At 36.3% G+C, this 12,808-nt stretch overlaps 1 protein-coding gene across 6 annotated transcripts in view; it reads right to left on the reverse strand.

The window, feature by feature from the left end:
- LOC149802968 (uncharacterized) overlaps nucleotides 1-12,808 on the reverse strand; it is a 76,797-nt gene that overhangs the window by 10,851 nt on the left and 53,138 nt on the right. The window contains exon 2 of one of the 6 annotated variants that reach the window (XM_089952504.1): nucleotides 12,707-12,746. The exons of the other annotated variants lie outside the window; for them this stretch is intronic. Within the exon in view, the coding sequence (XP_089808630.1) occupies nucleotides 12,707-12,746 (40 nt within the window). The remainder of the gene's footprint in view (nucleotides 1-12,706; nucleotides 12,747-12,808) is intronic. 6 annotated transcript variants of the gene reach the window in all.

The following is a 12,808-nucleotide window of genomic DNA, read 5'->3' on the forward strand; positions in this document are numbered from 1 at the left end:
AACTGTGTTGAGTTTATGCATAGGAAGTTGTACATTAATCTTCTTTAGATAAGTTTGACGAATTGTTTGAATTTGTCGTCTTGCTTGCATAAGAATTATGTTCTAAGAATTTAATGCATTACATTAGTTAATATGATTTCAAGAATCCGTGTGAATTCGCCGAATTTAGAAGATTTCACGTATGATTAAGAATATGTGTGTATTGACGGAAATGATCTAGTAATTGATTGATGTGATGTATCCTATTTATTCGCTGTGTATGTGGTAATGTGTAAGGTCAAGGCATAACGAATTAGCCATTTGACCAACTAGGGTCATTATAGGACATGTGGAGTCGATTGATAGCCTTAGCGTCTGTTTAGCACTGATAGTGAAATCTGATAACGAGGGAGAATAATGAAGAATTAACCGTTTCATAAATAACGGGAAAATTTAGGTTGTCTCTATTTATATTTATTTAAAAGGGAGAAAATAGCTCCAGAGACATATAGAACGAATGAGGGATGTTATTCTGAGACCTATACAGAGAAGCATAGAGAAGAGTGCAGTGAGACATATAATCCTGTGACGCAACCCTGCGACGTATTAATCTCTGAAGAAGTATTTTGAGAGTGTCCTGAGACGGGTGGTAGAAAGTATCATCCCGAGATCCAAGGGGTCTGAACAGCAACAGAGGAAACAAAAACAGACTGAGGACGAGCAGGTTATGAAATCATACAAGACGTTGACTTCGATTGTTCACTTGATCCTATGATGAACTAAATCTATCAGTAACAGATCGGCTATCTTATTTAGATCTATTTGCGTTTTCTTTGTATTTCGGTGAAAGTTAAATTTCTAAAAGCAGAGTACATTCCTGATGTAATGAATTTTCACAGTGTTTGTATGTAATTGATTAAATTGTTTGTTTACATGTACGGGGGCTCGTGTTGGTTTGTTCTATATACCTGCTCAGATCTCTATCTATTCCACCTATAAGTTTCACCACTTATATTTATATTTACTCGAACCGGGCAATAACATTGAGGGCGGTCAACCCCTAGATAATGAAAACCAAATACAGAGGGACATTCACTCCCCCGTGTAACAATACTGTGTAAAGAAAACCACCCAACCTTATACATACAACTGACTCTGACCCTGGTTTTTTTTCTCTAACCCTTGGGCATCTGCTTCTCAGTTTTACTTATAAAATAAGAAGACCTGCCCTTGAACATTATATAGTATACACTTATACAGGTACTCCCTGAGATAAGTAAACTGTGACATACGTAACCTCACAGATACATACTTAACCTTAAACATGCACACAGGTTTTTGAACCTCATATTGAGTGCACCTGTAGTATATAGTGTCACTTCTCCTCTCATGTAAATCACTTCTTTATAATTTTTCATGTTCTTAATGACTTTTATTGTTTTGTTAAAGTTACCCTTCACCATGATGTCAAAGCTACATGTAGCCTAGTAAAATTTACATATAAACCAACATACATAGCAGTTCGAAGAACATAACCTTTATGTATATCAGGTAGTACTGTATATGCAACTGATATTGACCCCAGGGACCATCCCAACCCTTGAAGGACTTTACCTGTGTGAAAGCAGGTGTCTGTTTATGGCTATATGTAGTACATTTGCTGAAGGGAAATCAGAATGACTTAAGAACAGGTGACTGCTATAAAACAGTGATGGTTCAGACAGGTTTGACTGTAGATACAAAGCTTTACATAAAGACACAAAACTTTACATATACATATAAGATTTAATATGTATGTACCAAACTCTACATGTGGTCTTAGCAACTGTTTTATACCCTAATTAACTAACCTGTGTGTGGTGGTATATTAAATACTATATTTAAATGAATGAAGGTTGCAGATTGGCTAAAAACAATTACTGGAATAACTTAACATTTCAGAGAAGCCTACATAAGGGTAAATCTTTTATTAGGCTTGAAGCTGAAACTACTGTCGTTTCTCACTTATAAGTTGAGTCAAACTGCAAATAAGAAAGATCTGCCAGAGTTATATGTTAAGAAGATAATTGCTTTATGCTCTGTCTAATAAAAACACATATCCTTGTTTTGCAATTTTATTGGGTTAATATTCTTAATGTGGATAAATTAAATTGTCATGAACTTTGTTATATCCATAAAAGAATTTTACTTTCCCATTTTACATTCTTGAAATCACCCCCACCCCCATCTCATTAGATCATCCAATATTATTAATATATGATGGGTCATTTCTTCTCCATTTTCTGTTAATCTTACAAACAAGTCAATTTTTTTATATAGAAATGTGACATCAAACCCAATTAAACTTTTACCACTCTATGGACTGGGGTGCATCTTGTATTATGGGTTGCACATATACCCGTAACAGGATGTTTGTACTCATACTGATTGCACATGACAACTCTCTTCAATTATTCCTGAATAATTACTTTTATTTTTGTCTAATGAGTACATAGCAATTGACATGAATGAAACCAAGGTTACTGTTGTTGTTGTTGTTGTTGTTCTAGGGTTTAACACCATTTTTCAACACACGATAGGCTATACATGGCAGCCAGTATTAATGGTGGAGGAAGAACCCGGGAAAACCCCAGAAAGAACCACCGACCCACGAGAAGCTACTGGCAAGCTTTCTCACATACCCACATTGGCCGAATCTGAGACTCGAACCCACGCAGACAGAGGTGAGATGACAGTGATCTGTAACGGAGAATGCTTTAGACCACTCGGCCACTCGGGGCCCCTGAAACCAAGGTAAAAGAGGTTGGAAAAACTAAAATTCCTGAAAACCAGCTACAATAACCCAAGCCATTTCTGAATTAATTTAAATAAAAATACCAAATAAATTTAATTCATTCATGAATTAATAACTACAGTAAAGATTGTTTATAATGTTTTACTGGGAACTAGGACTTTTAGAACATTATAAACGAATTATCAAAATTCATCCTTTATTTTTTAAATATTTATGTGTACATCAAGAACACTGGACACACATGTAGCAAACTATTTATACTGGTATGATTACCATCAGACCTCTCATGCAATGATAATAAAATTCTGAAATACATTTATACAAAAACAAGTAATCATGAAAGACCCTTGAAGGGACCTATGCTCAAATGGACAAAAAGAATTTCCAGGAATTCAAGATAAGGCTAATTCTAACTTTCAACTGTTGGGTGTTGAAACCATGTAATAACAAGGTTTAAAATTAGCTGCTGTGGTGGACATAATGCATGTCAGACTGGCACTATTTCCATTTAGGACAAATCAGAAATCATTAGAATTCTTTTCATCAAAACTCCATTTCATAAAGATCACACATTCAGAAGGAGTAGTGGCAACAAGTTTTTCATGACAGGCCTCCTGGTAACCATGGATGCATGTCTGGACCATTTTCATGTAGGACCAACTAGGTATCATAAGAAGTCTATGAGTGAAAACATGATGATACATCCATCCATTTGTGGGGAGTGGAGATAACAATATTTTCAAGACAACCACCATGCTGGACACATTTAGGATCAGTCATTTTCATTTAGGACCATTTAGACACCATACAAATTCTTCTGATGAAACCCCCTGATATCAAGTGGAGTATCAAAAACAATATTTCCATGATGAAAATGACATCACATCAGCATCATTTCAGTTCAAGATCAACAAAACAGTATAAGAAGTCTTTTATTGAAAACCATATGATGATCTATCAGGAGACACGATGATTACCAAGATTTTCAAGTTAGTGACTGTATCAGCCATATCAGATCCCAAATCAGCACCATTTTCATTTAGGATTAAGTAGACACAATACAAAAACATATTGTGAAAACTCCATGTTGATATGACCATCCATTCAGGCAGAGTAGCAATGCCAAGATTTTCAAGATGTCTATTGTGTGGTGAGCTTATTCGATTCATATTGGTACAATGTTCATTTAAGACCAACTAGACATCATAAGAAGTCTCTAGTGAAAACTCCATGTTGATATGACCATCCAAGAGGAGTAGCAAGAAAAAGATCAGCACATTTCACATAAGACCATCTAGACATCATAAGAAGTCTTTTAGAGAAATCCTCCCAACACCCCACCCAGAAAAAATAATTCCCCACCATTGAATTAGACCATGGGATGAGTGTGTGTGTGTGTGATTTGGATTTTTAACGTAGCTTTAACAATTTTTCAGTCATATTGTTACGATGTCTGCAGTGTGGCAGTTTATAGTGATGTCTAGCACTGGGGCATCATGTCACAGACATGTAGCATGATGTCCCACCCAGTCACATTATCCTGACACCAGGCCGACCAGTCCTAATACTAACCTCTTAATGCTGAGCACCAAGCGAGGCAGCTGTTGGTACCATTTTTTAAAGTCTTTGGTATGACTCAGCCAGGATCAAATCCATGACTTCCTGTATCCGAGGTGGATGCTCTAACCACTAGGCCACTGGAACAGTACCATGGGATGAATGTGTGTATAAAGTTTCATGGCAATCTTTCACTAATAGTTTAGAAGGTGTGTGTGTGTGTGATTTAGATTTTTAATGTAGCTTTAACGATTTTTCAGTCATAATGCTACAATGTCTGCAGTGTGGCAGTTTATAGTGAAGTCTAGCACTGGTGCAACATGCCGCAGACATGAAGCATGATGTCCCACCCAATCACATTATCCTGACACCAGGCCGACCAGTCCTAACACTAACCTCTTAATGCTGAACACCTAGTGAAGCATCTGTTAGTACCATTTTTATAAGTCTAGGTATGACTCAGCCGGGGTTTGAAAATGTGACTTCCTGCATCTAATGCGGACACTCTGACCACTAGGCCACCAGAGCGGTCTTAGAAGGAGTAACTATAACAAACTTGTGCTAACAGATGGAAAATGGAGTGTCCATCCCATTAGCTCTAAAATTGAAAAACCAGCAAACTTTACATCGGATGCAAGTTTCAACATACATGTACCAGCAAGTAAATGATTAAAAAATTCACTTTTATGTGAAATTGTCAATAACTTGGTTTCAACAAATTTACATTTCAGTTGTTGGTATCACATATGTGGCAGTGTGACATATCAGAATTAACTTAATCCAAGAAAAAACATCCTAGTTACCAGAACAAAGTAGGTTGTTGTTGTTGTTCTAGGGTTTAATGCCATTTTTCAGCACAAGATAGTCTATACATGGCGGCCAGTATAACTGGTTGAGGAAGAACCCTGGAAAACCGAGGGAAGAACCACCGACCCACGAGAAGCTACTGGCAGGCTTTCCCACGTAGAGAGAGGTGAGATGGCAGTGATCCGGAACGGAGAGCGCTTTAGACCACTCGGCCACTCAAACAAAGTAGGTGGTAAACACCATAACAAGGGGAATATCAGCAGCAGCACTGTTTGCTAAGTAAAACCTGCCTTAACAAAAGAGTTTGCAAAACAATGTGGAAACATCACACCTCATTTCAGACAGTACAAATATTCCACATTCTATTTTTTCTTTGCTTTTTGTAAAGACTCATGAACTATTCTGGATTATAGCTCATCAGTACTTTGACTCTTATGCTTCATATTTTTTATTTGTATATTTGTGTCTAAGGAGACATTTTTCTATTTCTGACCAGCAATTTTCAGCCATTTTCACAAAAGTCAGATTTCAAAAGGAACACAAGAGAGATTCATTTTATGCTGTACTTAATTAGTCAACATACAAGTACAAAACAATAGCTAAATGATAATTCTAAATCATTTTGTAAAAAAATACAGAACAAAGATATTTTTAATTGCACTGAACCAGAAACCTGTGATTATAAAGTACCAATTATGAATGAGGTATGCTTATTATGTTTTTGTTACAAGGCATCTTTGTTAGGCCTTAGTTATTTATTGACTTCAAATGCTGTGTAATTATCATGCTTTTGTTTCCTGGTGTCTTTGTTGGTACACTTTTGTTATTAAAATGACTGCTATCCTTTTCTGGCTTTGATGTCTCAGATTATAAAAATGTTATAATTGAGCAAATTTTCTCTGGCAGACCATAAAAATCAAACAATATAACCAATTAAGTACATTAACAAAGGAATGTTATAAAAAAAGCATTTGGAATACAGAAACAATTAGGAATTTGGCCAGGAAAATTAAAATAAAGTGTTCTGAGAAAATGTTGTCACCAAGAATGTAATGTACCACTCTCTACTGTATTTATACTATTTTCCATCTGTATGTAGCAAGAATCTGATATATCAACAACTATTTACTTCGAGGCAATGGTAGAGAGAAAGTATGCATTTTTCCTTTTGTCTGCCAATCAATAAACAAGAGTCCCTCAAAGGGACTGACACTCAACTACACAAAATAAATTTCCAAGATTTCAAGATAAGACTATTTCTTTCAACTTCAGAGTGCTGAAACCATCTTTGATATTCATCAGCATTAACAAGATTTTCAAATTAGCTGTTGTAGTGGATATATTGGATGCTGAGGTGCCCACATTATTATTTTCAAGTTGGGGGGGGGGGGGCTAATATGTAGTAATCAGCTACATATATTAAGTTTTATGAATGTAGGCCACATGTTCAGAGTTTGAAATCTAATGGGGGTGGGGGGCACTTGCCCTATGTGCAGGTGCCCATGTCTGGATATCAGATTGGCAACATTTTTATTTAGAACCATGTAGACATCATTAGAAGTCTTTTGGTGAAAATCCTGTTTCATAGTTATCAAGCAATCAGGGGGAATGGTGACAACAACAATTTAAAGACCACCATCATAAGAGCCATAATGGATGTAATAATGGCACCATTTTAATTTACGATCAACTAGTAGCATACAAAGACTACTGGTGAAAACCATATGTTAATAAAGCCATCTATTTAGGAGGAACAGAGATAATATTTTGAAGATGGACATCATGGCAGTCATAATGAGGGTCAGCTTACATTATTTTCAATAAGGACCAAAATAAAAACCCTTCAGATGAAAACCCAATGTCAAAATGTCTTTCCATTTATTGCCACCAGCTATACTGATTGTCATATCAGTACCATTTTAATTAAAGATCCAACAAGACATACAAAATCTTCAGGCAAAAACCCAATGTTGATATCACTTTCCATTTTTGATGAGTAACAATAACAAGATTTTCAAAATGGCTTCCAATGTGGTCTTATTGGATATCAGATTTGAACCATTTCTGTTCAGTGCCATCTGTAAATCTTCTAATGAAAGCACAATGACCAGCCATCAAAGAGAAGTAGTGATAACAAGATTCCAGCTGACCACTGTGGCAGCCATATTGGAGTCAGATTGGAACCATCATAAGAAGTCTTTCAATGAAAACCCCACGTCAATATGAATTTTTGTTTAGGAGTAGTATCAGTAGCAGTTTCAAAATGGTTGCAGTGGCATCAGATTGGTACCATTCTCTTTTTGGACCAACTAAACATCAGAAGTTTTTTCAGCAAAAACTCCATGTTGATAATGATATGACCAACCATTCAAGAGAAGTAGCAATAATTTTCAAGATGGCCACTGTGGCAGCCATATTGGACAAACAATTGAAAACTATTTTCATTTATTACTAACCAGACCATGGAATCTATGTGTGTATGTGAAGTTTCATGGCAATCCTTGAAGTAGTTTTGTGGAGTAGTGATAACAAACTTGTGCAATGGGTGGATAGAAAACAAACAGTCTATTACCAGTTGAGCTAAATATTATATGCTTTGTATGAGATAAACAGGTAGCAAATAAATGTCATCAAACAAACACTGCTTGATGCCGACAATGTCATCTATTTTTCATGTTTCAGTAAATATTTTGAAAGAATCTGAGATGTAACATTCTGACACCAATCCAATTTATAAAATTCTGAAAACTATGTATGAAATTCTAATGGTGCTATATTTCTAAGTCTTGTAACTTGAATTAGGTCAACACATGCACTTTCCATGCAAGTTCAAACGTAGGAAGAAATTGTCATAAAATTTGTATGATTCTGAAACAGAATACTTGCAACACAAACATGGTGAACAATAATTTAACAATTTAGTATTTATTTTGTCCTGAGGATCTCAGCATGATTTCAGATGTATACAGTTACACTTTCTCAGTAAATTGAATGCCAATGATTGTCCTCTTACAGAAGGCATTATGAAGTCAGTTAATCAAGACACCTTCATTACAGACACAATAAAACATGGGAATGCCCTTAATATTTTGCTTGAAAATTTTAGCTTTTAAAATTTATTTCACTAATAATGAATTAAATATATATCCATGTTATATCTCTATCACTGACTGTAAGTGACATCAGCACCAGTTTAAGTTTTGTTGACTATTTAAGGAAAGTTCTGACATTTTCTATACACATAACACTTAATTTACAGTATCAAACACTGGACCATATGTAAAATAGTTTTTCACATGTTTCAACTATTGGGTGTTTTCATTTAGGACCAACCAGATATCATTGGATGGCAAAACCCCAATGTGAATACAAATGTCCATTCAGGAACAGTACTAAGATTTTCAACATGGCTGTCATAGTGGTCATATTGGATGCCAGATCAGCACCATTTTCATTTAGGACCAACCAAACATCTTTGGATGGCAAAACCCCAATGTGAATACAAAAACAGATTCACGAATAGTAAAATCAAGATTTTAAAGATGGCTGCCACAGTGGCTGGATTGGATGCCAGATCAGCACCATTTTCATTTAACACTAACTAAATGTCTTAGGAAGTTTCTGAGTGAAAACAACATGTTGATGTAACCATCCATCTAGGAGTAGCAATAACAAGATTTTCAAAATGGACACCATAGGGGTAGATCTGCACCATTTTAATCTGAACCAAGTAGATATGACAAGGAGTCTTCAGGTAGAAACCCCATACTGAAATGCCTTTGTATTAAAGAAAAGTGATAGCAATGTTTAGCACTGGGGCATCATGCTGCAGACATATAGCATAATGTCCCACCCAATCACATTATACTGACACCAGGCCAACCAATCCTAACACTAACCTCTTTATGATGAGTGCCAAGTAAGGCAGCTGCTAGTACCATTTTTTTAAGTCTTTGGTAAGACTTGGCTGGGATTCGAACCTGCAACATCCTACATCTAAGGTAGACACTCAAACCACTTAAGCCACCAGAGTGGCCCACAAAGATTTTAATTCCATCCAACAAGACATCATAAAAAAATCATTTAGTGAAAACACAATATTAATACAGCTTTCCATTCAGAGGAGAAGCAATAAGAATTTCAAGATGGTTGCCATGGTGGCCATATTAGACATCAGATTGGCACAATTGCATTTATGACAAACTAGACAACAAAGAAATGTTAAGTGAATCCCCCATGTCAATATGACTTTCCATTCAGGAGGAGTAGCGATAGCAAGATCTTCAAAATGGATGCTGAAGTTGTTGATATGACTTTCCTTTCAGGAGGAGAAGCAGCAATATTGGATACCCGAGCAGCACCATTTGCATTCAGGATCAGCTAGACCATGGGATGAAAAGCGTGTAAAGTTTTATGGCAATCCTCCAAGTAGTTTAGCAGAGCACTGATAACAAACCTGTGCTACTAGATGGATGGACAACTGACAATCAACAAGCACCAGACCATCCTATAACAATCAACAAGCACCAGACCATCCTATAACAATCAACAAGCACCAGACCATCCTATAACAATCAACAAGCAACAGACCATCCTATAACAATCAACAAGCACCAGACCATCCTATAACAATCAACAAGCACCAGACCATCCTATAACAATCAACAAGCACCAGGCCATCCTATAACAATCAACAAGCACCAGACCATCCTATAACAATCAACAAGCACCAGACCATCCTATAACAATCAACAAGCACCAGGCCATCCTATAACAATCAACAAGCAACAGACCATCCTATAACAATCAACAAGCACCAGGCCATCCTATAACAATCAACAAGCACCAGACCATCCTATAACAATCAACAAGCACCAGGCCATCCTATAACAATCAACAAGCACCAGGCCATCCTATAACAATCAACAAGCAACAGGCCATCCTATAACAATCAACAAGCACCAGGCCATCCTATAACAATCAACAAGCACCAGGCCATCCTATAACAATCAACAAGCACCAGACCATCCTATAACAATCAACAAGCAACAGACCATCCTATAACAATCAACAAGCACCAGACCATCCTATAACAATCAACAAGCACCAGACCATCCTATAACAATCAACAAGCACCAGGCCATCCTATAACAATCAACAAGCAACAGACCATCCTATAACAATCAACAAGCACCAGACCATCCTATAACAATCAACAAGCACCAGACCATCCTATAACAATCAACAAGCACCAGACCATCCTATAACAATCAACAAGCACCAGACCATCCTATAACAATCAACAAGCACCAGACCATCCTATAACAATCAACAAGCACCAGACCATCCTATAACAATCAACAAGCACCAGACCATCCTATAACAATCAACAAGCACCAGACCATCCTATAACAATCAACAAGCACCAGACCATCCTATAACAATCAACAAGTACCAGGCCATCCTATAACAATCAACAAGCACCAGACCATCCTATAACAATCAACAAGCACCAGGCCATCCTATAACAATCAACAAGCACCAGACCATCCTATAACAATCAACAAGCACCAGACCATCCTATAACAATCAACAAGCACCAGACCATCCTATAACAATCAACAAGCACCAGACCATCCTATAACAATCAACAAGCACCAGACCATCCTATAACAATCAACAAGCACCAGACCATCCTATAACAATCAACAAGCACCAGACCATCCTATAACAATCAACAAGCACCAGACCATCCTATAACAATCAACAAGCACCAGACCATCCTATAACAATCAACAAGCAACAGACCATCCTATAACAATCAACAAGCACCAGACCATCCTATAACAATCAACAAGCACCAGACCATCCTATAACAATCAACAAGCACCAGACCATCCTATAACAATCAACAAGCACCAGACCATCCTATAACAATCAACAAGCACCAGACCATCCTATAACAATCAACAAGCACCAGACCATCCTATAACAATCAACAAGCACCAGACCATCATATAACAATCAACAAGCACCAGGCCATCCTATAACAATCAACAAGCACCAGACCATCCTATAACAATCAACAAGTACCAGACCATCCTATAACAATCAACAAGCACCAGACCATCCTATAACAATCAACAAGCACCAGACCATCCTATAACAATCAACAAGCACCAGGCCATCCTATAACAATCAACAAGCACCAGACCATCCTATAACAATCAACAAGCACCAGACCATCCTATAACAATCAACAAGCACCAGACCATCTTCTGGTCTAAAACAAGTAGAGCTAAAATATCTTGTGAACAAATAAGAAATCCTTTTCTACTCATGTAAAAATACTTTTAACATTTGCAAACAAGAGTACCCTGTTTAATAGTTCTCTATGTGGGCTCTAGAAGGGTGTGGTTGACTGCAGATAATGAACCAATGGGTTCCAGTAACCTTGACCTCAGATGAAGGTATGCAGTCTTGAATTAAAGGTAACTGAAGAAAACCATTATTTTCTTATTAGACTTACTATGTCCATTAGACCATGGATTCTATATATTTTATTATTACCAAAGTACAAGCCATCCCAAAAATTCAGCTAATAAACTTACTCTAGAACAAAGATATTCTGCAACACCCATTCTTTTTTTGAGCCTCAATGACCTTACTCTTAGGCATTTGACCTAATCAATAAGTCTCTTCTATATCTTAAGTGCAAGCCCTTAAAATACTTTGGTCAAGGTATTTGAACTACAGCTAAAATTATGATGTCAAAAAACATTTATCTTCTTTCAGTCATACTGATGACCTTTGACCTTTTCACCCCAAAATCAAAAGGCTTCTTTCTTGTGTAATGTGCAAGTCATCCACACATTCTGGTGAAGATAACTGGTTAATAATTTAAATTTTCAAGCAAACACCCTTTTTCTCCTTTTAGTTGAAGTGAGCTTGAAGCTTTGATCCTGACCATAGAACTGACAGGCTTTGTCAATACCCTCAGTGCAAGTAATACACAATGTAAAGTCCAGATCTGTAATGTACAGCAACTGTTATTATGCAGAAACCATCTTTCTTCTTTGAGACAAAGTGACCTTGACCTTTAAAATATTTTTTCCTTACCACAATTGCAAGCCATCCACAAATTTTGGTGATTGTAGATGGTGAAGAACTCAACTTATTGTGCAGAAACTATTTTTCTTCATGACCTTGACCTCTGACCAAAACTGATAGGGTTCTGCAAGTTATTGTACAGAAAACAAAATTAGAGGTGGAGAGATGGATGAACAATATAACAAAATATGCCCATTCTAATGTTGTGTGTACATAAAAAGATATATATATATATATATATATATATATATATATATATATATATATATATATATATATATATATATATTGTTATTTTACATATATATCAAGGATTTTCACAATTGTGAAAAAGAATTTACCATATGTGATAAAAAATCACATTTATAAAACAAACCTTTATTTCATAAATGTAGAATTCTTTATCACATAAGTTTTTGTACATAAATGAAAACTGGAATTAATGCTAAAACAGCTTACCACTGCCTAATATGCTGATGCATGATGCATTATTGATGACCTGAAAATACATAGCTTTCTATCAAACTTGGTGATTTTTATCATATTAAATATTTGTACCTA

This window comes from Sinohyriopsis cumingii, chromosome 3 (assembly GCF_028554795.1).
Source record: "Sinohyriopsis cumingii isolate HCF-2022 chromosome 3, ASM2855479v2, whole genome shotgun sequence".
Taxonomy (NCBI): Eukaryota; Metazoa; Mollusca; class Bivalvia; order Unionida; family Unionidae; genus Sinohyriopsis; species Sinohyriopsis cumingii.